Source organism: Episyrphus balteatus, chromosome X, assembly GCF_945859705.1.
Source record: "Episyrphus balteatus chromosome X, idEpiBalt1.1, whole genome shotgun sequence".
Lineage (NCBI taxonomy): Eukaryota > Metazoa > Arthropoda > Insecta > Diptera > Syrphidae > Episyrphus > Episyrphus balteatus.
This window is the reverse complement of record NC_079138.1, coordinates 6,154,085-6,179,504: the sequence shown is the minus strand read 5'-3', so window position 1 is coordinate 6,179,504 and position 25,420 is coordinate 6,154,085. Positions and strand designations below refer to the sequence as shown.

At 30.7% G+C, this 25,420-nt stretch overlaps 1 protein-coding gene across 2 annotated transcripts; it reads left to right on the top strand.

Moving 5' to 3' along the window:
• The first annotated feature begins 878 nt into the window (after nt 1–878).
• LOC129920476 (ras guanine nucleotide exchange factor M-like) lies at nt 879–17,060 on the top strand. 2 transcript variants are annotated; one of them, XM_056001690.1, is made up of 7 exons: nt 879–1,103; nt 1,400–1,764; nt 10,131–11,630; nt 12,551–14,065; nt 14,132–14,275; nt 14,345–14,547; nt 15,359–17,060. In XM_056001690.1, the coding sequence occupies exons 3-7, from the start codon at nt 10,389–10,391 to the stop codon at nt 15,618–15,620; spliced, it is 3,366 nt and encodes a 1,121-aa protein (XP_055857665.1). In that variant the 5' UTR covers nt 879–1,103; nt 1,400–1,764; nt 10,131–10,388; the 3' UTR covers nt 15,621–17,060. The 2 variants fall into 2 exon arrangements, with proteins under 2 accessions (XP_055857665.1, XP_055857664.1); XM_056001689.1 differs by lacking the exon at nt 879–1,103 and having other exon boundaries at nt 1,344–1,764.
• Nucleotides 17,061–25,420: the final 8,360 nt, after the last annotated feature.

The window sequence follows — 25,420 nt, the reverse complement described above, 5'->3', positions numbered from 1 at the left end:
TGTGAGTAAAATCCCTTCAAGCAAACAAGTCCGACCTCGGTCCGAATCGGCTCCGAAGTGAGTCCGACCTCGACTACGAAATGGGTCCTACGGCGGCTCAAATTAGTATGGAAATTATAATCACAGCGAAGCCGATTGTATATGTATTGGTGTGGTGAAAATCTCCACTCCAAGAAAACGGAACCGAAGTCGTACCCGAGTCGGAGCTGCGAAAACCTACCAGAAAAAGGAACAAAAAAAAAGAAATGACGCATTTGCGACCAAAAAAAGAACAATATTAATTTTTTTTTCGTTGATTTTTTTTATTTTGACAAACAAACTTTTATTTTAATCAGAATAAATACAATATAAAACTTAAAATACAATAAGTCTTTTTGTTGTTGCTGTTGTGTTGTGCAGAATTATTTTTTTTTTATTTTTTGAACTTCCACTTCCCGTTCCCGTTGTGCATTCAAAATCGCGACTTGCAAACACTACATTTTTCATATTTCATAGTAAATTTTACATATTTATTATTATTTAATATTTAAAAAAAAAAACAAATAACTATAGGTACAAGAGACGACACGAGACACCCCTTCAAGCAAACAAGTCCGACTTCGGCTCAGAAACGGGTCCGAAGGTGGCTCAAATTAGTATGGAAATTATAATCACCGCGGAGCTGATTTTATATGTTTTGGTTTTTTCACCACGATTTCTCCTTCGACTTTGTGTTCATACACAAAAAGTTGCAAGTGTGTGAGTGCAACCACGTATTTCTCGTTTTGAGATCGGAGTGTCAAAAATGAGCTCCGTTTTCTTGCTTGAAGGGATGGCGTGTCCAAATGGAGAAATCAAACAGAACTTCGTTTTCTGGCTTGAAAGGTAGTTACAAATTTGACAGATTTCGGAGTAAATTTTAAATTCGGAGAAATTTTTAGTCCTTCATACACCAACAGTATAGGTGTAATAAACAGAAATAACCTTCCTGAAATACTACTTTAATAATTCAATGGCATTATTCACATGTACAGATACAAACAAAGACAACAGCAGAGATGCAGATACTTTATTCGTGACAGTTTCCTTCGTGTTGTGTTAACCAACTCAACTCAACTTCTCGGGTACACTCCAATCTCTCCAATCAAATCAAACAAAAACGGACAATTTATTCGCTTGATTTCATTTACCCTAATATTCCATTCTATTATATTTAATTCTTATTGATATGAACAAATACATTATAATTTCATTAATGTTTTGAAATCTTTCCTTGATTCGAAATTACAAATACTTACAACAACAAAAAATTGATTTTTCGCCTCCTTGGTTTTGTGTTTGTGGTCGTGTGTTGTTTTGTTACTTTTTTGTTTTTGTTGTATCAAAGTTCTTGCTTTCTCATTCTTACAAACTTGTTTAGATTATTCTGTTTTCTATTCTTCTTATGCGTGGCAAAAGAGGACGTGTATATTATACCACAAACTAACCCGTGTTTGCTATATTTATTTACGTATACTTTCTTATTGGAGAGTGCAGATTGACTAGCTTTCGCTTGCTTTGGTGTGAAAATGTATTTAGGTGGCTTGATTTGAAGAAGTTTAAAATCGAGAAAAATAAATACAATTACAATACGAATACGAGTCTCGCTCGAATCCACCTAAAGAAATATGTCGAAAATCCTATAAAAAAAAAAAAAAACAAACTACATTTGGTTTGCAATTTCATCGAAAACATACAACAAATCAGAAAAACAAAATAAAAAAACAAAAAAAAAAAACAAAACACGTAAGTGTAAAAAAATAAATAAAATATTCAAGTTTCTTTGTTGCAAATTATAAGGTTTAGTCAATTCTGGTTTCATGTAGAAATGTACCTAGACAAAAATAAAAATCTTGTCTTGTTCAGTTTCCCTATTTTCTTTTTTTTTTTTACTTGGGTATATTTTGGGCTGTGTCCTCCTATGCTAACAAGCTGGTTGAACGATAACAAAATAATACATATATTGTTTGCTAATGTCCTAAAATCACCGATGGAAATATATCTGAAAAACTCATAAATCAAAAATTATAATTAAATAATTTTCATTTCTGCTTTTTTTTGTGAGTTGTTTTTAATTTGTTTTACTTTAATTGCTGTTACTTCGTTCGCTGTTGTAGTCGTTGATTTTTTTGTTTCTTGTTATTTTGAATATGGTGTTGGTGTCTCACGATAAGTCAACTGATGAATTAAAGTCAGCTTCACCGGGAGGGGACGAAATGCCAAATTTTCGTATGGACTAAAGGCCATAAAAAGCTATTTGAGTATGGTTAGGTGGAGGAGCTATCCTGTGTCTTTAGGAAATACGAAAATTTGAGGGTACGTTCAGGAAACGCTAGTGACTAAATATTAAGTCCATATCATTTTCTGAACAGATGATGACTTCGAGTCATCTTTTCAATAAAATTGTCTTAATAATAATATATAATAATTTTAACTATGTATATGCCTGTAAGACCTGAGGTCTTTTAAATGCATACTGCTACTGCACGGCACTAGTTAGAATTAATAGAAAGATATCTGATATAATCCCACGGGTGGCTTCCAAGCTGGGATATAAAGATAAGAATGCTGCCTGAGGTAGGGCTCGAACCCACACCTCCAGGTTAGCAGTCAAGTCACTACAACCGCTGCACCATTGCCACCAGCAAATGGAAGGATTTTTTTGACAGCTAATCAATTGAAACTTCATAAACGCATCATAGTGAATGCATAACGCTATGCACTCCTTATAATGCCTCTGAACACGAAACCGTATTCATAAAACTTATGCAACGTTGAATAGAGACATTAGTTGTGTTCACTGACGCTGTGCTGGACTGTTCTAGGCAGAAAAGTACAGCTTTTTGCTGTTCATTGAGATTTTTTCTGTGCTGAACTTTTCTAGTTTGCTGTTCATTGATAAATCTAGAACAGTTTAGAACAGGATTTTCTGTTCTTGCTTTTGAGTCAGATCAGGTTAGAACAGACTTGTGAGAAGTGTCAAAAGCAAAGCTGTCATTTTTTCTTTTTGTTTTGATTTAATTGTGCGAATTATTCTCGGGTGCTCGTGGTTTTTATAAATAAAAACAATTTTTAATTATTTTTTTCGCAGTAAAAACACAAAAAAAATAGAAAAAAAAACGAAAACCGATAAACAAAAAATTCATATAATTTACAATTTGTTTTTTTTATTTTGACAACTGATGTTTGATGTGTCAAAGTGGATGTTTTGTTTACAAAACCAACCTAAGGATTTTTTTCTTTAGAAAATAAGCGGAATAAAATGAAAATAAAAACAGAGTTTTGCAATTTTATGATGCAAGAGAATTTTTTTTAGCCGTTTTTTATTATCACTTGATCCATATAGATCATTAATTAAAATGTATTACCACAACTATGTGAGATCTTGCTTTTCATCAGGATCACGAATCGTGATCTTGCAAGATCTCATGTAGTTGTTGTAATACATTTTAATAAATGATCTATATGGATCAAGTGATAATAAAAAACGGCTTTTGCCTAAAAAAACATTATTTTTTTTATAATTATGCAAATAAAAATATTTTAAAAACAATATTTTTTGGTGTTTGACAGTTTAACAATATCTAACAATAAATCGTTCCTAAATGATTTTAAAAAAATCCAACAATTTCTAACAATGACACATCAACAATATTTTTTGACATAACAACGATAGTCGACTATTGTTAGAAAAAGAACGCACCTCTGTGCTGTCCTATCCTGTTCTGATTTAGAAAAATCCTCGGTGGTGAACACAACTATTATAAGCTAAACGATTTTGGAGGTTTTATTTATTTATTTATTTATTGCCTATAAGTATAAACTTTCTTAGACGTAACAATTTATATGTTGTATATACATTCTTACAATATTATATTTTACATAAAACAAGAAAATAATTTACTTAATATTACTCGATTTTAATAGCTTTCATTATTTCTTTTTTAAATACATCTCTAAACATTCCAAATCTATTACATGAGCATATTAATTAAACATTTTAAAAACTCTAGAAACAGGTTCATTGCTACCATAGTTTGTTGTATGTGTGGGAATAAAGAAAAAATTGTTCACCCTTGGGCTTAAGCATCGAGCTGGGCTGTATGGCCTAAACAACATTAGTAATGGAGGACAATTTATATGACCCGTAACAATATCTCTCGCAAAATAAATCAGAAAGTATTCTCTTCTGGCTTCGAGACTCATTAAATCAATGAGAGTACACCGATCTTTATAAGGAGGCAAAGGCAAATTCCAATTTTAAAATCTTTAGAGTTTCTAGTGATAAATCACAGAAGAGAGTTGCCTCTAGAAACAATATAGTCTACATGCATTTTGAACTCTAACTTAGAATCAAATATGACACCTAAATCCTTATGATTGTATACTCTTCGAAGCTCGTTGTCTGACAATTTATAATTAAAAATCAACGTAGAGAAAGATCTTGAAAAAGAGAGTATACTACATTTTTCGACATTTAAGGAAAGGTCATTTAAAGTACACAAATGATAAAAATTATATAAGTCTCACTCTGTAATTGAGAAAAATCTACAAGAAATTTAATAACTTTATATATTTTTACGTCATCAGCAAAAATTAGACATGATTTGCCTAGCCGGCAAATCTTTAATAAACAGTAAGAACAACAATGGGCCCAAATGACTGCCTTGGGGAACTCCCGAGACATTTAAAACCATCTTTGATACTTCTGGACCGATTTTCACATATTGAATGCGATTAGTTAAATAATTCTCGATCCATTTGAATAATTTAGCATGAAAACCTAATGATTTAAGTTTTTGTAAGAGTATTGTGTGGTTGACTCTATCGAACGCTTTCGAAAAGTCAGTGTAGACAACATCTACTTGACTTCCATTTTCAACTGCATTCACACAGAAATTCGTTAATACTGTCAGATTTGTTGCAGTAGATTTCCCACTGACAAACCCATTTTGAATCGGCGATATAAAATCTTTAACGGCTTTATATATTGACCCCGATTTAAAAATCGGAGTTATATACGAGCTTTTCCAATAGTCAAGAAAGACACCTTCGCTTAGAGGTAAATTGAAAATATAAACAAGAGGCTTGGATAGATTTGATTTGCAATTTTTCAAAAATAATGCAGGAATATTATCTGGGGGCAAACTTATACTGCTATCAAGACTACCTAGTTCCAAGAGAACTTCGTTCTCTGTTAGTTCTATGTGCCCCATATTTGTTATAGCGTTAATATTATCCATAACATTTTCAGAATTAAATGAACTGATCTTAAAATTTGATTGGAAAAATGATGCGAATAAAGCACAAATTGTCTTTAAATCACAACTTTCAGTTTCATTATAGTTCATATAGGGTTGAATAGTAGCCTACATTAGGAATTTTTGAATCAACATTTTTATGTTCACATTAAATTAATTTGTTTTCCTACAATTTTCAAAAAAAAAAAAATGTCATGCCCCATCAGGACTCCAACTTGGAACCCTCTACTCACTGACCGAGTGTTCTTACTTCAGACAAACTCGACCTGGAAAATCGCGCGTAAAACTAAACCATATGATGTTCTTATGCCTAAATGTAAAAAATAAACTCGTTCTTATAACTATAATGAATCGATAATATTTTTATGAATAAGGATTTATGCAAAGTTGTATAGTGACTACATAAATCCTTATGCAGTGCATAACTATACACCCGTTTAGTGGATTCTAATGAATAACTTTTCTGAACCTGCCCAATGTTTAATCCCGAATAAAATAGTAGTTAAAGTCTTTAGATAAACTGTTACATTTCACTCGCTGATTATAAAGCTGTTTTTTGTTTGTTTGTATGTGCGTATATTTTGTACGAAACGGAAAACCTATCTAATCTTCGCATAGCATAGTTAAGCTATGTTTTCATGAGGATTATGAAAAGTCAAGTGAAAACTTTTTAAACAAAACAAACAAACAAAAACATTCGAAACCAAACTAGTGTTTTAAAAGGGTTTGGGTCAAAATTCTGCTTTTCAAAACTCTGACTTTTAAAATTCTGCTGTACAAATTTCCAAAAATGTATTTTTATGCAGAATTTTGTAAAATCATCTTGTCTTATTTGATTAAGTAAGTTGTCAATTTTTTATTATTATTTTTTTCTTGATAAAATGAAATGTTTAAAGAAAAAATTATTTATCACTTAAAAATTAATATTCAAAAAATTGAATCAGGAAAAGAATATTTTGAACTTTGCAGACAATTTGTCTGCAGCCACCAAAATCGCAAAACTCGTCTGATTTTATAAAATTAAACGGCCATCGCTTCGTTAAATCAAAATCTATATTTTTTTTATATTTTGTAGTTATTTTTAGTTATGGCCAAAAAACGCAAAAAACATCAAAAAAATTATTTTAAAAAATTTTGGACTTTCGTCCAATGATTGATGAATGATTTTCATAAAATAAATGGCAATCACTTTGTTTTATAAAATCTAGGGACGATATTTTTTTTTGCCTTAATTAAAAAATAAAAAAAACTATTTATAACACAAGCATATTTTGGGAAACCGACGAAGTTACGAATACCAGAGTTACGGGCGACAGAGTTACGAGCGTAAAAGTTACGCGAAACCGAAGTTACGAAAAACTAGAGTTACGAATTCTAAAGTTATGTTAAGCTATGACATGTGATTTTTGGGTTGGCAACAATTGCGAGGAACGACATGGAATTATGGAAATACAAACAAGGGATTAACATTTTTCTCATTGGTCAGAACTAAAACTAAAAAAAAAAAAAAAAAAAACTTCTTATTCGTCCAACTAATATTGCAAATACGTATTTTTTTTTTCTATTAATTAATATAATTATTCATAGCGTATTTTGTAATACCCACTTTGTTATTATTTATATTAAAATAATAACCAAACCACCCCTTTTTTTACAGACGTTATTTTGGTGTGGTGAACTGTTGTTGCAATTGTTGCCAACCCAAAAATCACATGTCATAGCTTAACATAACTTTAGAATTCGTAACTCTAGTTTTTCGTAACTTCGGTTTCGCGTAACTTTGACAGCCGTAACTCTGTCGCGCGTAACTCTGTTATTCGTAACTCCGTTACCATTTCGCATATTTTAATTGGACTTGTTGGATATGCATTTAAGCTTCTGCGAACACTTTGGTGGTATGGTGCCTTGATTGTGGGGTTTGCTGGGTCGAATTATGCAAATTTTGAATGTTTCTATTTTTGAGGCAAATTGAATGCTGGTAGGTGTTTGCTTGTACCAGAAGTCTTAAGACCCATAATGTGTTCTTTATTTCGAGGTCATAATGTTAAAGTAGTCAAGTTATAAAATCAGTGTGTTGAAAAAACCAAGGCTGAATTAAACTGTAGCAATGACTTAAAAGTTCAGCTAAATCAAACACAAACAACTTAACCATATATTCATTCAAAAATTACCGAGATCAATAGGCGTGTTTTTTTTTGGCATCGCTATCCGCAGCCAGATTTAATTTCCCAAAAAAACGTATCCGAAGTTGTCCATCCGCAGCTGTTTTATTTTATTTTTAAGTTGGTAGCATGTTCTAGCTATCAGATAATAAACTCAAAACTCTGCGAACATAGCCTCCGAGACTCTTTAAGTTATCCGATTATCCGAGGTACGAACCTAAGAAATTCAATTTTTCTCCAATCGAGTTTCGATACTCGAAATAGTGTCAATCCTTTGTCCGCAGCCAGATTTAAGTTTTCGTTTTACCCACAGCTGCGTGTTGTTTTTGTAATTCATGGAAGCTTCCACTGCGGATACAGACAGCTGTGCCAAAAAAAAAAACACGCCTAATGTAGTTTAAATTTATGAACCCTTATACTGCCCATAATTTCGTAAAGGCCCTATCTACAAAATTTTCGATTTTGATTTTTTTGCATATTTGGAGTTAGGGCATTGTCTCTGATTTATCCTCATTTATTTTTTTAGCCTAGGTCTTCAAATACGTCAGAAAATTGAAAATGAACTTTTGATTTTTTTCATTTTTATATGAAATTTGCGATATTACATTTACTATTTCCCTCTATAACTCAGAACTAAGAAAAGTGTAGTTAGGGCCTTTACGAGATTATGGGCAGTATAGTCAGGTTGGATTTTGATTTTTAATATTATTATTTATTTATTACAATATAAATAAAGTTACAATATAATTAAATTTACAGCACTAAAATTTATAACATTTAAGAAGATAAAATATTCATTTAGCTCTCAAGATATAAAACGTTAGAAACGTGGCTTAGACTAAAAACAAGTTTTACTTTCGTCTTAAGTACACTTCACAAAAGTGGAATCATGTTAACCCCTTGTAACCCAAGATCGTAAATCTTAAAATTTATCGGCCATAGCGAGGTAATCCGTCGGAGCGGAAATTCTCCAATTTTTTACGAAATATGCTTCGAGGTGTGTTTCCGATATGTAAAAACTTTCCGATTCGGATAAAACCGGACAAAATCCGCTCCGAAGGATTACCTCGCTAGGGGCGATTAGTGTCAATATTTATTTAAAATTCAATATCTTTATTATTTGCTTAGTTATTTCAAGTAAAATAATAAGCTTGAATAATTTATTTTTGTTTATAAATGCAAAAATTCAAACAAAAACTATCTACTATTTTTACGTTTAGGCACTTTTCTAAGATCCAAAAATAAAATCCCGTTAGTTTGTGGAGGAAAAATATTTTCGTAGTTTTTACACAAATTTGCTTATTTCCAAAAAAAGCCGAACTTGCAATATTTACAGCCAATTAAAAACTATTGGTGTCATTTAATAGAAATATGGTGTATTATTTCGATAAAGCAATATTTAAAAATTACGTTATAGGCTCCAAAAGAGAAAAAATATAGTTTGTTGAGCTTTTCTGGGATCTTTGTTGGTTTGTAACAGATATGTCCACATGGTAACCCAAAGGGGCTAACTGTTAAAATACTTCAAATATTACCACAAACACTATCAGTTCGTTTTTCATAATGTGCTTTCTCTATTGAAAACATCCGTAGTGTTTGGAGGATTCCAATATAAATTCCAGGGTCAAATAATGATGCTGAAATAAGTTAAATTCCTTGCAGTACCAATAGAAATAAAAAAAAAAAACAATAACCAGTTTTTTAACCTTTTTAAAATTATTCAATAAATGTCTTTATTCTTCTAATATAAAATAAAAACTAACTTACAAAACAATTTAAATAAGAACTTTGCTTAGTCAAAGCGACTATCTCGGTGGTGAATACATAAACTTGCGGGGAGGTGAATATCAAAAATAGAGAGTTTACAGATTACTCAATTTCATTATGAACATTATAGTTACTTAATTACAAACCCTATTACGATTGTCAACTATTAATTGATAGTTTATAAAAAATTAATTCGATCTCTTATTAACTAATTTGCAAAAAATTTAAAAACAAAGAATGATGCTCATCGTTATTATTTGAAATATGATTGAAAAATATCATTAAAAAAATGACAATTTTCCCCCATTTTAGATTTTAAAACACATTTATTTATCAACTATCAATTGATAGTTGACAATCGTAATAGGGGTGTTAGTTTTACGTAAAGAACAAAATGCCTAAGAGTATGCTTTACATTTGTTATGCTTTATTTGAATTTGAGTAAATTATTTGAATATAATAAAACTGACGTCAACACGTAGGTTCAGCAAAAATTCTTACTTACAAAATGTGTTTGTTATACTTGCATTTACAGTTACATGTTATACTAGTATATATGTACATAACTAACTTGCTTAGTTAAAACTTGAGTATGATGCCTGCCATATAATATATTTTTTTTCTACAGAATTTCCAATTAGAATCCTTATAAAAAAAAAATATGAACGTGCATTTAGCAAATAATATAATCTTCTGTTTTTCATTTTAATTACTATTTTTATAAAACAAAACTACAATAACAATAGAAATAGTTTTCAATAGTTACTGTTCCTTTTAGTGTTTTCTTGTTATTTGTATGAATTTAAAATTTCGACAACGATTTTAGCATTTTCCCGTTCTTGTTTCCATTATTATTTTTTGTTTATATATTTTGTTTATATATTTTGTTTATATATTTTGTTTTATATTTTGTATATTTAAGTGCAACGATGGAATAAAAAAATAAGACAACAAATGGAAAAAGGACAGAACCCAATGAATTAACAACAAGTTGACAATTGGAAAATAAATACTAAAGAAAAATGATTTTTACAAGTCGAAACCCCTCACGCACAGAGTTTGCATAATATTCTTTAATGTAGTAATACTTTATATTCTTGTCAATCATTGTAGAAAGCATCTCTAAGAAAACTAAAAAAAAAATTTTAAGAGATACAAAAAATTAACAAGATAAGAGATAATGGATGATGAGATTTTAAAGACAGTCCATTCAATATTCGGAAAAAGTGTACAAATAGTTGATTGTGAGAAAACTTCATCGGTTCGTCAGGAAGAAGTTTTACTTATCAATGGAATTCCAGTTACCTTAGACGGACACGATGGCGAAGAAATTAAAAATGCACTTCTAACTGGTCAGGTACCATCAGTTGAACTATTAAATCAATTACTTTATCAAGCTGGAATCTTGAAACAATCTGTTCAATTGGAAACATCATTGTCAGTTAAATCGTCCATGATTACAACTGAAGAAGTTTCAGTTGCACGTGGCGGTCAAATAGTTGATGGCCGGACGAGTGAAACTAAAGAAGACTATGCATATAGCAGTTCAAAAAAAGAAATTTGGAACCCTATTACAACAGCAACAACAACAACTAAGATAACTACAACAGAAACTATGTCAAATACGCCAAGGTTTCGATTGGCACCTGAGCAATCAAGTAGTCAGTCAACATCAGCACCAACATCAGGCTTCACATCCACATCGGATGGTGCTATCGGTGGACAATATGAAAAAGGTTGTAGTCCGACTTCTGTGACTATATATGAACCACTAATATCGGTGGTGAGCCAACAACCTTCATCGGCATCGAATTTTACAAATGAATCATTAAGTAGTCGAAGTGGTAGCATTGCTAGAAAATGCCATTATAATTACGAAGTTAAAGACAATGACTATCCAGATGAGGATGAAGACGACGATGACGACGATGATGAAGACGGGGAATTGTACTTATTGAATCCACCACAGTATAGTGGATGTGCTGTGTCAGCAGCAGCAAATGCAACAACGACATCTACTCCACCATTCAAAAACAGATTACCACCAATTAGAAATACCACTACAACGATTTCCAATTCCTCAACTACAACTGCCAACAGCAATGACGATTTATTGCGAAAATATCAAAAAGCCCCATCATTGCAATCTGGACGCAAATCCAGTCTATTAAGTTTTGATTCCGGTCACGATGGTGTCTTCCACAGTCCATCGCAGCAAACATATAATAATCAATCTGCACCAGTACAACAACTTACAACAAATAATACCGATCATTCAATATCGTCTTGTTATGATTTTATTAGTTCTGATGAAGCTGATTTTTTAACTGCTACAAATAATAGCAGCAGTAATATGGGTAAATATTGTGATACAAAGTTCGCAACGCCAGAGAGAAACTATGCCGACTTACAACAACTGCGGGTAAGGGTCTATTGTTTGTAAATTATGTTTTTTTTTTTTTTATTTTCTTCTTGATTTTGTTTTATTTATTTAATTTAAAAGTAGGGTATTCAATATCGATGTTGGTCTTTGTTTAATGTTATGGATGAGTCTATTTTTCTATTTAGTTAAATTCAACTATTAAAAAGGCTTGAAAAAAGAAGCATCCAACATTAATCTTGCATTAAATTGCTTCGTTAGACTTGTACTAAACATTAATAAATAGTGACTTAAAACTATCAACCATTTTTATGTGCCTTTAATTAATTTCCAAGAATGGAGTGACTTAAAATTTTCTCCCGACTCCAAGTGGTTAACGTGAGATACACCTCTTCAAGACATTAATAAGTTACTCTTACTCTTGGATAATTTGTCGATTCCCTGAAAATATGTGATATATTCAAAATAAAACAATTGACATATACAGCCCTTTTCTGTTTTTCGATTCACGCGAATCGAAAGATTTCCGGCTTTGAAAAACCACTTCCTTCTGTTTTAGAAATTCTAAAGAAAAAAATTTTTTTAAGTTTAATTTGAACCCCCATTTAAACGCTTCTTATTTTAGACTTTCACGTGAATCGAAATGCAGAATAGGGCCGATATATAAAATTCAAGTAAATGTTTAGAGTTCAGGATAATAAACAGAAATCGCCTTAAACGTTTTTGGAGAATTTCAAGAACCCCGATGAATGCAGGCACAGTAAATAATTATTCTAAATTTCGAATGAAACCCGTAGCGAGCTTTAAAATCATATATTCCTTCCTTAAAAAACTCAGAATTACTAATTAGTTTAGATTTGAATTTAATTTTCTGTAATTTATTCTTATCTTTCAATCAATAATGTCTCATGATGGATTTGATTTATTTTCTTTTTTATTGTTTCTTTTTTATTCAATTCTAGGAACAGTCGTCAAATTTTGCTAAGTCATCTTATGATAAAAATGTAAAAAGCCCCACTTTGGGTAAAAAACCGTCAATGTCATCGAGTAGTTGTGTATCAATTAATCCGTTATCATCACAGCCAAAACAACAACTACAGCAGCAGCAGCAGCAACATGGAGCAATTAATAAATCAAATCCATCATTAGATGATGTTGATGATGATCATGCTGCTGCTTCTGCTGATATATCAGCCTCTACAGCGAAAATATCATCATCTAAAATTTCATCAACAACATCTGTGGAAAACGGTTTAGTATTTCGAGATGGAAATCTCATATCGGGTCCATTGGATGCGCTTATAGCGCACATGGTACCCTCAGCTCAATACTATCCGGATCGATCATTTATATTTTCGTTCCTTTTGAGTGCTCGTCTCTTCATTCGACCGCATGAATTACTTGCTAAAATATCAGATACTTGGGAAAATCAACAACAACAGCAAATCGTCCAGTCGATTGATGTTGTTGATGAAAAATATTCGTCGCATCAGCAGCCGCAAAGTATGTGTGGTAGTGGTGGCAAATTACAAATGTATCAATTCCCCGATGAACAAATGCATCAAAAGGCAATGAAATCTGCTCAAAATTGTATTCAGCTACTGTCTGAATGGATTGATACATTTCCATATGATTTCCGCGATGAACGCCTAATGCAACATGTTCGAGTTTTGGCCAGAAAGTGTGTTTACATCGATAATAGTCTTGGGAAGACAGTTTCGAGTATCTTACAGCAATTAGTTCAACGACTTACAGTGCTTGAAAAATACGAAGAGTTCCTTCAAACGCTTACAGCAAACGAAACCAACGAACAACAAACAAACGAAGACTTAGCCGCCACACACCAAAAATCATATTTATCAGTATCACATGGTGGTGGTCACACTAATAGTGGCTATGTGCATGCCAGTTCAACATCTTCATCTAATGACCGCGAAGACTTAAACAGTTCACTGTTGACAGAATCTGCAAATGCTAATTCCCAAGCAACAGGTTCCTCTTCTTTGGTGGGTATGCCTCCTCATAAGTCATTGTCATCGTCTTATACCACTGCCTCGGGAACTTGTCATCAACATCAATCTGTTCATCATCATCACCATCACCATCATCATCATCATAGTCAGCAAAGTGATAGTTCTTCGAATTCAGTAAATACTCTTGGGCCAGGTGCAGGAGGTGGAGGTGGAGGATTGGGCATCAGCATAAGTGGATGCACGAGTTCGAGTGCAGCAGCTAGTAATGGTGCTGAATTGACAGGTATCTGCGATATATGTCCAAATGCAGCTCTCTTAGCACATCAACTAACACACATAGAACTCGAAAGGCTGTCGCATATTGGTCCAGAAGAATTTGTTCAAGCATTTGCCAAGGAAAATCATTTGGAATCATTTAGTGATATGAAGAAAACAAGAAATTTAGAATCATATGTACAATGGTTCAATAGATTGAGCTATTTTACTGCAACTGAAATTGTTAAAGTATGAAATTGCTGCTTATTTTTAATTGCTTTCCAATGAATCCAATCTTTTTATTTTTGTTTCTAGTATCCAAAGAAGAAACAGCGTGTTCGAATTATTGAATTTTGGATTGAAACTGCACGTGAATGTTTCAATATAGGAAACTTTAACAGTCTTATGGCAATTATAGCTGGTCTTAATCTTTCACCAATATCCAGATTAAAAAAAACGGTAAGTTTTCCTTTTTTTTTTGCTATGCATTGCATTTACTTAGTTTTCGTATAATTTTTCTTCTTTTAGTGGTCAAAGATACAATCAGCTAAATTTTCAGTACTTGAACATCAAATGGATCCAACTAGTAATTTCAATAGTTATCGATCGACTTTAAAGGCAGCTATGTGGCGTTCTGAAGGTGCTACAAACGAACGCGAACGTATAATCATTCCATTTTTCAGTTTATTAGTTAAAGATTTGTATTTTCTAAATGAGGGATGTTCAAATAGGTGAGCAAAAAAAAAATATATATATCACAAGAGAAAAGCATGCATAATACACTAGTTTTAAGTAATATATCGTCGGCACAACACCAACACCGCGAATCTGCATTTTTGGACATTTTCCTTTATGAGGTTTTCGTTTGGTACAAAAATCAATTTAATTTTTGATTTAGATCTATCAAAAAACAATTTTTATCTTCTTAGGCAAAAAAATTGATTTATTTTTTGATCTTAGATCAATTTTCCAGATCACCATGCATCATTATTGGCATCCATCTGTTTCACAAGTTTTTGTTTGATAATAATTTATTTTGGTTTCAAGCAAGAATTAAAATAGTTTTGAATTCAAATAATGGACGTAATTTAAAGTGAAATAATTTATTCGTCTAGCTCATCTTCGGATAAAAAGGTCAACGGCCAAATCAATATTTGACAATGCGATCGCTGCCTGGTTCACAGACACAATACAGCATATCAATCTGAAAACGTATTCGTTTTGTAACGAGAAAAATCAATTTATAGATTAGATTTAAAAAAAACCAAACGAAAACCCCATTAAATGCGGCATTTTACTTGTTATTGGTCCCTCTATTCACTTCGTCAATCCCAATCCTCCATCTGTTGCCTAGAAGCCTAAGCTATCAATTTCCGTAGAGCGACTTTCCGTAAGATTGCATGAGTTTTCAAAACTCTGAAGCCGTTTTTTCTCAAAACTACAGTTTTGGAGATTCGTGGTTTTGGCTTTGTGCCCACGATATTATTATTTTATATATTTGTTTAATAAATTATTTATTTTATTGTTAAAATATTTGTACAGATTACCAAATGGACATATAAATTTTGAAAAATTTTGGCAACTTGCTAAGCAAGTTATGGAATTCAACACATGGAAAAAAGTCACTTGTCCATTTGAGAAAATTCCAAAAGTGATAATGTTCCTACAATTGAGTACAGTACTCAATGAGAATACGCTATCTATGGCTTCGTTTGAATGTGAACCACCCGAAAATACTCAAGAAAAAGGAAGGTATAAGACGCTAAAATCTGAAACCAAACAACAGCAACAGCAGCAAACGTAGTAAGGAATCATAATCAAAAACAATCAATTGGTTGCCATAGGTATTTTTACATAAGCCACAAAGAATAAATCAAACAAACAAAAAACGAACACGTTAATAGAATACACAAGTGTGTGTATATTTGAGTGGAGGATAATTTTTAATGTAGCTTTCTTAGCATTTTTTTAGTGTTTTTTTTTCATACACATTATATTTTGTTCTTTATTCAAAACTATGGAGTGTGTTTTGGTGAGAAATCGCAACTCAGTCAATTAAAATTTACAACGCAGTAAAACAAATAATCGTTTTTTCTTACATTAAATCGTTAAATACTTAATTAAAAAAAAAAAAAATAAAATTTGGGGCACGACATGGCATACGTGCGACACCCCATGTAAGGGCTTAGTTATAGCTACCAGTAAAATCCATCAGTAAAAATTCTGTTTTGCTATTTTGAATACTTTAAGATTCTAATTTATGCAAAATATTGTTGAAATAAATTAAAAACACATTTTCACTAACTTTTTGAAAAAGAAGCAATGCTTTTTATAAATTTTACTGGTGAAATTTGACTTTACTGAAAAGTAAAATTTATAAAATGGATTTGTGACTAAAATATAACACCAAATGCATTGCTTCTTTTTGAAAAAAAAAATAGTTAAAATAAGCTTTCAACTTATTTCATCAATATTGTGCTCAAAATAAAAGTTGAAATTATTCAAAATAGTTAAACAAAATTTTTACTGATGAATTTTACTAATAGCTAGAACAGAGCCCTAAGAGCAAAGCCTAGTGACTACTAACTCCCAAGCATTATTGCGTGCATGTAATTAATTTACAAAAATAGCAAATAATAGCTTGCAATTAATGAAAAAAACAGCCAGGACAGTTTTTATTTTATACTAAGCTTTGCAAATTTCTCAGTAAAACACGCCAACGAAAAGTAAGCAAAAACTTTTCACTTTCCATAGAGAAAAAATGTAAAACGACCTTGGCACTATTCACAATCACTTAGTTACAAAAATAAACATAAACGCAGCAAACCTTTATCAGTATAATTATCATTTGTTTCAGAGACTTGATTCAAATTACGCGGAAATTCAATACTAAAGGAAAAATTTAGTCTAAATGCACAAATAATTGAACATAAGTTCAAAGTTTTGGCTCGAACCAGAATGAATATTTCGAATGTGCATAATTCGTTTGCTTATTTGACATTAAATTAAATATAACCGAATTTTGAATTTCTTGTATCATCTTTAAGAAAAAAAAATTGATATATGGATGATCTCGTATGATTCCTATGGCTTTCGAAAAAAGTAACCCAAGTTTGAATGTGAAGATGTGTTCGAAGTCGATTTTGCATTTTTCATTTTGTTTTAACAATAATCATAATGTAGCTATCTAGACGCAAAATATATGTTAAATTAAAAAAGAATATTGAAAATCAAGAAAAAAAAAGATAAGATCGGTAATTGAACCGTTACAACATATAATAGTATATCATTCATAAATTAAAAAAAAAATATATATATATATATGTATAAATATTATTTATTAGTCAACTGTGTGATTATTAGTAAAAAAAAATGAAGTTAATGCCAATTAACATAAATAATACATTTTTTTTAAAGAGAATAATTCCATTCAGTGAAGCATTGATGCAGTAATTTTAAATTATATCATTGTAATTAACAATATTTTTTTTTGTTTGTCAATTGGCTTTCACTAAGTGCCGATATTAAAAAAAAAACCAGTTACCCACTTATATATTATTGACCTCATAAACATATGCAAGATTTTGTAATTTTTTTTTTAATTTTCCATCCTCTTTAATATAACTCATACATTTTATATTTTGTTTATTAAAACAACGATAATGGTTAAATTTGATTCTCAGTCACATTCACTAAAAAAATATCTTCTCGCATTTAATAAAGGCATTTTGTATTTGCAGTTATTTTTATGTATACAAAAATTAAAATAACCGATATCAAACTTATTAGTTGAAATCAATAGTTCTCAGACTCGAAGTGATTTAAACCTAGTTTTTGCTTTTATAATAAAAAAAATATAAATCAAGATTTTTATATCGACTTCTTTTTCCCAAAAAAAGAAGCAATTCAATTTATAAAAGAATCATCAACAACAGTCGTTAAAAAAAAAGGAAATAATATTTTGAAATAAAATTTGTCTCTTTTGTAGGGTTCTGTTGTCTGATATCGCAAATCTAGATATTAGTGATATGTGGTTTCAACAAGACACAGCCACACTATCGGTTTATTGAAAACTAAATTCGATGACCTTATTATATGAAGAAGCAATACTCTCCATTGACTGCCTAGATCTTGTGATTTAATTATTCTTGATTGCTTTTTAAGAAACTTTTGGTGTATGAAAAAGTCAGCGTCCTTAAAGGGACGTACATTATGTTAAAATATTTGTAATAATGCAAAATATCTAAAATGGCTTTATTTTATTAAGGAAAAAAAATAATGACAATTTGAAAAACGCGATCCTTTTTTATAAAAATAGATTTTTGGCCCTAGCGAGTTATTCGTTGGAGCGAAAGAGAAAGTTACTAAAAAAAAATCAATTAGCCCCCCTTTCTTTTACAATTCGTCGTTTTTTAAATTTATCCCACCGCTGAAACTTGAAAAAAAAATAATCTTCCATTTCCATCTCAGTCTATGTCCAGATATGATTTTGATAATGAAACCAATTAGACTTTGTTCACTTAAACCTGAACAAGTTCAAAAAGTGCAGTTTTCTGCGCTTCCGTTTTATTTTCAGTCAGAAATAAAATGTTATGGTAATGATTTTCTTAAATAAAAGATCAATTTAATTATTTCGACGTTATAATTCGATTTAGCAAATTCTCTCTATTAAATAATTTTTTTAAACTGCTGAGACTGTGTAATTTTTGTTGTTGTTAAAACTCACTGAGTACACATAAACTGTGACTGTAAATTCATAACAAGACATTTTTTTCGAACAAAACAAAAATTCAAAACAACATCATTTAGAAAGTTACAAGAAATAAAACAAAAATCACTCGACAAAAAGTACATTTATAAATAGAAACTTACAGCTCGAATTTTATTGAAATAGTATAAGTTTACAATAAGATTAAAACATTTTTAAATGATAGTTTTGACTGCAATTAATATACATTCCAGTTCCAGTTAATCTTTTATAAGGAATTTTAAATTTAATTTAAGAAACTTAATTTTGTATACAACTTCAACTTATAAAGTAAACAAAAAAGCAAACAAAAAAAAAAATCTTCTCTCTTTAAGATTTAGTTTTTCTTTCAAATATCAAATAAAATGATGTATTTATTTCAATTATAATATATGTATTTATTTAATTTCAAGGGATATAGTATTAAAACGACAACACATATTATATTATCTGTACTTATCTACAAAAAAAAGTAAAATAAATATTAATAGTTAAGAAAAAAACATGTATATTTAAGTGTTAATATGCAATATACATAATGGAAAAACATTAGTTTTTTTTTCTGTTTGTTCCTGTTCTGGGTGCTTAAAAAAAGTTCAATTGCGTCATACATTCGGAAGCAGATATTTTCGTATCAAGGTCTCGAAACAAATTTTGGTTTACAGAGATGAGTTCACAATGGACGCGTCTATGCATTCAGGTAAAAAAAAATAAAATTTGTTAAAAAAAAAAAAAATGTTCATACGTTTCCTCCAAATCGAGTGTTACATCAAAAGAAAGTTCTCTTTAAGTTCTATTCGCTACTGAAAACCAAAAAAATTCCAGGACGTCTGATTGCTGAATTATTTGCAATTGAAATATTTTTTTCTTTTACATTCGGAAGCAGATATTTTCGGATCAAGGTCTCGAAAAAAGTTTTGGTTTACAGAAATGTGCTCACAATAAATAGGCCTATCAACCTATCAACGACCTTACCCCCACCTGTCCTGAAATAAATAGCGATTATCATACCAACGTCAGAATACTATTTTTGTATTCATGTACCTATAACCGTCTAGTAGTAACCCTTAACACATTATCACTACCTCTTGATACTAAATTATTACGTCCCAGACGTTTTAACCATGACCTTACCCCAACCAGACGTTCTTGAAAAGTCCCGAAATAGCGATTTTCATACAAAAATCAGAATATTATTTTTGTCTTGATGTATGAAAGTCGCTATTTCTGGACTCTTCAAGGACGTCTGGTGGGGATAAGGCCGTGGTTAAAACTTCTGGGACTTATTAATTCATCAAGAGGTAGTGATAGTTTTTTAAGAGTTACTACCAGATCAAGACAAAAATAATATTTTGACTTTTGTATGAAAATCACTATTTCGGGACTCTTCAAGGACGTCTGGTGGGGTTAATACTATGTTTCCACCTACGCTAAATCCGAGATTTAGCTAAGTAGATTTAGAATAAATCTCGAGATTTATTTTAAATCTACTTCGCTAAATCTCAGATTTGGGTTCAGCTACCCTAAATCTAAGATTTTCACCTACTTTCAATCCGAGATTTAGAATAAAACTCGAGATTTATGCTAAATCTACTTAGCTAAATCTCGGATTTACGGTAGGTGGAAACGTAGTATAAGGCCGATTGCCTACCTACCTACCTACATACCTAATTATATAATACTGGTTTACAAAATAAATTTTTTTTGTTGCTGAAACCAAAATATACTTTTCTGAAGATGTTCTGAACTCGAAACCGAAGTCAGATAAAATTAATCAGCTCCCGTTTGTGAAATATTACCGTTAGAAAATGCAAAAAAACATTTTTTTTTTTTTTTACTATTTCGGGTCCTATTTTTTTTATATAAGGAATAATGTTTGAAGATTTTTAGTAACGGTTTCTATTAGAACTATTTTCCTTCATTCAAGGCCTGTTTAAATCTTTTTGATATATTTTTTATTTCCCGAGATATTTTAAAATGTAATAAGTGTGTTTGGCTTCATATATCATAAATGATATAATGATGGTATAATTTCTATGGTAGATATAACATGCTAAATAACTCAAGATATCTCAGGCAGTAAAAAATATATCGAAATGATTTAAACAGGTCTTGAAAGAAGGAAATCAGTTATTATATAAACTAAATAAATGTTCAGACAATTTTCCTTATATGAAAGAATAAGGTCCTATGCATTTTCTAACGGTAATATTTCAAAAACTAAAACTAACAATGCACTTTATTAAACAAGTTATTAATTTAAAAACAATAAAAATAAAACATTTACATAAAATTGACTTTTAATTTAAAGTGTAACCCTGCGATATTTTAACAATGCCCATTTTTCGACAGTCTAGCTTAGTTGAATTCTATCAACTAAATCTTTTGAGGAATATAGCAGCATTAACGAATTTAACCTTTCTTCTAAGTCACTCCTAAAAATGGCCTCAAATCTAGCCTTAAAATTATTATTATTTAAAGGGTAACGTTTATTTGAATTGAAAGCGAAATTGCAGTCAATAAACTTCAACCCAAAAATCACATGTCATAGCTTAACATAACTTTAGAATTCGTAACTTTAGTTTTTCGTAACTTCGGTTTAGCGTAACTTTGACGCTCGTAACTCTGTCGCCCGTAACTCTGGTATTCGTAACTTCGTCGGTTTCCCAAGAAAATTATTATGTAAGTTTTTCTTTAAACAATGCAGAAAAAGACTTCGTCCACGTTCATAATCATGGGCACAATTGAGAACTCTAAAGTTTACTAAATGACCGCTCACAAGAAGCTGACGTCATAGGAGCGATAAACATGTAGTAAACTAACTTGAAGACTAACGGAATTACATTTCTTAGTTTAAATACCTCTTTGGAATGTCGCCGAAATTTGAGCATTCATTGCAAGAAAAAAGGAGAATTTGCAATTCAGATAAGCAGCATGCCACATCTTCTTAAAAAAAAAAATAGGATCCAATTCCACAATAGATTCTACTAATTCTATTGTGGCATTGGCTCTTAGAAGGTTCAAAAATTGTAAAATTCCCCGTTCTGAATTTCTAGAGGTTCCGATTGGTCAGATGTCATAAAAAGTTAGGTCACATTTGGTTCTGACCAATCAGAGCCTCTAAAAATTCAGAACTTAAGTTCAGATGGCCTGCGTGTTGAACGCGGGGATTATCTTTTACGCGTGACGCAAAAGTTTGAAGAACCATTTTGTACACTTTCCTATAAAATAGGGGTATTCACGTAAACGCGGAAAACCCATAGAAACCGTATAAACCGGTAGAAATAAGTTGTCAAAATTTGTGTGGGAAAAATATTCTGCAAATTATAGGATTTTATCTCACAAATTTTAAGCAGAAACCGTAGAAAAAAAATCTGATAAACTTTGGGTGAGTTCAATCCTCTATTGTATAAGCTATCTGGGATAACGGTCGCGGTCGGCCCTAGCGAGGTAATCCATCGGAGCGGAAACTCTTCGATTTCAAACGAAATATGCTTCGAGGTGTGTTTCCGACAGGTAAAAACTGTCCGATTCGGATGAAATCGGACAAAATCCGCTCCGACGGATAACCTCGCTAGGGCCGCGTATCTGGAATATCGGTATTGAACACGATTTATGTCTTATTAGTCAGATAACCACAAATAAAATATGTTAATATTGAAAAGAGAATATTATTTAATTTGAGAAAATTACACTTTTTTGTATTGTTGTATAGTACTTGCAAAATTAGCTTGACTTTATTTTTTTAATTGAACAAGTTTTATAAGTTCAATTTGACGTTTAACAAACAGCTGTTTATTTTCCACGTTTACGCAAATATTTCTTGTGGAGTGTTCACGTAAACCATTTGCGGAAATTTATATTTTTCTACAAAGTGGAAAATTCTGTCTCTACATGAATACCCTTAGGGCCAGTTGTACAAATATTTAATCCGTGGATCAGCAACTTTTATCTTCTGAAATCGGTGTTAAGGTTGCGGTTTAGCAATGGTTCAAGGTCAACATATCGCTGGCTGAGAATTATAAGGGTGTATTTCATACAAAATACAAAAAATGAGTTTTATACACCAAAATTTTCGTTATTTCAGTGGCTTTTAGATAAAATTTAAAAAAAAATTAGAAAAAAATTAATGGCGACGGCACAGGTAAAAAAGACATACAACTTTCATGATTTCACATACATGTATTAATATAATAAGGTTCTATGTTATTCAAATTGCAACATAGAACCTTTTTACTGATTTTTTCAAACAAAAAAATACATTGATTTAAGTTACATAGAACTTTTTTACGCAAATTTTTCAAAATGAAATCTTATGGAAATGATCTTTTTTCTTACTAAAGTAAAAATAAAAGATCTTTTGATGTTTTTGCTGGTATTGAACAACAGGGATGGAGTCGGCTAACTTGATAGTCAATAAATGACAGTCATAAACGACGATTTTGCTCCATAATTCGTCGTTTTTGGCTATCAACTATCGACTATCAAGTTAGCGGACGGGCTCTTGCTTAGCAGCAAAGAATTTTTGTATCTCGTTCTGTACTCTTTAAACCAAAAAATTTGTACTATCCAACCTTAACTTTTGCAATAATTCATAACCTAGATATTCTTACATCATAATTAAATTAAAATAATGTTTTTTGTGTGCCAAGAATTGGAAGTGATTTTTTGAAAACTTTTTTTTCATAATCGAGGTTGGGAATTTCGTAGTTCGTATTAATAAACCAAAAGTTAAAGAAACACTTAGATTCCTTAACTTTAAATAAAAGAAGTCACCTTAGTACCCAAAAAACAAAAAATTAACAAATTTTTAGTGGTATTTGGAAAATTCAGTATTTTTTTTTTCAAAGGTCAAGATTTTACTCTACTAACCGTAGTGAACTCTTCGTTATTCATCTTAAAAATTATATTAGTTTATTTCTATTAATAGTTTCATCGAATAAAAATTTTTTTTAACTTGAAGCAAATTTACTTACGTTATACATGGAGACAAATAAGCAGCTTAGAATCAAGATGATACTCCTCTAAAATCCAATCCTCTTAAATTAATAAGATTTCTAATAAAAATAAGTAAAATTTGTTTAATCCTTTTTAAAATCAAAGTGAACTTCATTTTAATAAAAATTTTCTTCTTAACCCTCTACTGCATACGAAGCCAAATATGGTTTTGTCTGTTTGTATGCACTTTTCTCTTCTCTGTCACAAAAAAATGGTAAAGATTAAATACAATCCTCTTCTTTAAGTTTCTGAGAACCCATAGAGATAGTTTTTCGTGTGTCCGACACAAAATAAATGTGTATTTTATGATCACAGGTGAGTCGATCAGTCGTGTGCATTGAAATCGAAAATGTAGAATATATCCATACTTTAAGTGTTAATTATTGCGTTTGTTTGGAAAGTAAAGTGGAATTAAAAATTTATTTTTGATCGATTGTCTAATTGTGTATGCTATGAACCAATTTTTGTTGAAAAAAAATTATTGGCCTGGTCTTGGGAGGGCAAAAAGTACGGAAGCCATATTTGGCTTCGTATGCATTAAGGGGTTGTAAATCTACACAATTTGTTAAATTTTTTTGTTGGAAAATTTTGTTTCTTTACATTGTTATTTTGCTTGGAAGTTATGTTTTGCTTCAGAAATGGAGCCCCTTCGCCTTTAGAGACATTTTTCTCATGTTAACCATATTTCCAGCGGCGTAACCTTTAAAATTTTAGGGGGAGGGGGGCTCACCAATAATATTTTTCAATAATTTTATTACTTTATAGTTTTTGTAAGATCTGGGAGTGGGTGAAAATGTTGGAGCAAGACTAACTTCGACAGTGGAAAGAATGTGAACCAGAAGAAATGTTTAAAACGGACGAAAACAAATTGCTTTTCTCGGTTCCATGTCTTAAAATGAGCCAAATTTGAATTAATTCGTAACCTTTTGTAATACAATGTATTTTTTTTACTTTATTTTGTTTTTAAATGATAAATATTTATCTTTTGATGTTTTTAATTGTATTTTTTACATAATCTGAATAAATAAAATTTGTAAGATTTCTTACCCCTTAATGCATACGAAGCCAAATTTGGCTTATAAACAAATTTTTTAAACAAATTAATTTAAACAAATTTTTTTAATGAAAACCGTTTTGAAATAACCCAAAGAACCCATGTAAAGCATTTTTTAATTTTTTCGTCCGCTAATATTAATTCATGCAGTAGAGGGTTAAGAAAATTTAAGTGTAGATACCTGCTAAGACTGAAATTATTTTTCATTAATTTTCTGTACTTATTAAAATAAAAAGATTAAACAAACTTTAAATTTTTTTAGGCATACATTTTGTACCGTAGATGATTGTTTTAAGACGACTGTCTTTCTGGCAAAAAAGCATGCAAAAATCCGATTGATTTAATACAAATTCTAAATGTTTTTAGCATGTCTTTTTTCTGTGTACCTAATTCAACAATTGTTGTTTTCTAAAAATGCAACAACGTGATTTGTGGTATTTTGTTCTGTTATTTAAAATAGATTTTGACTGTTTTGTGCAAAACTTGAATAAAATTAAATTAAATCAAAGCCTATTTCACGATGAAGTCACTTTTTTCATATAAAATGCATTTATTACGTGTAATGTCGAATTCCTTTCAATTTTTAGAATCGCCTCAAAAAAATGGAATTTTTGGTGTTAAAAAGGAACATGAAAACAAACCGAATTCTTTTTGCGATTGTGTGTGTGTCATTTGACAACAATTTTTACACGAACGTCAAGCTGAAATCAAAACAATTTCTGTAAAATAAAACCAAAAGTTCCTTTGATCAATAATTTTGTTTATTTGCTTCGGTAAAATAAATTTAATTTAATCCAAATCAATA

Coding starts and splice junctions, on each gene's coding strand:
- LOC129920476 (XM_056001690.1), top strand. CDS start 10,389: ATGGATGATGAGATTTTAAAGACAGTCCATTCAATATTCGGAAAAAGT. Junction 11,631..12,550: donor CCGACTTACAACAACTGCGG/GTAAGGGTCTAT, acceptor ATTCAATTCTAG/GAACAGTCGTCAAATTTTGC. Junction 14,548..15,358: donor AATGAGGGATGTTCAAATAG/GTGAGCAAAAAA, acceptor ATATTTGTACAG/ATTACCAAATGGACATATAA.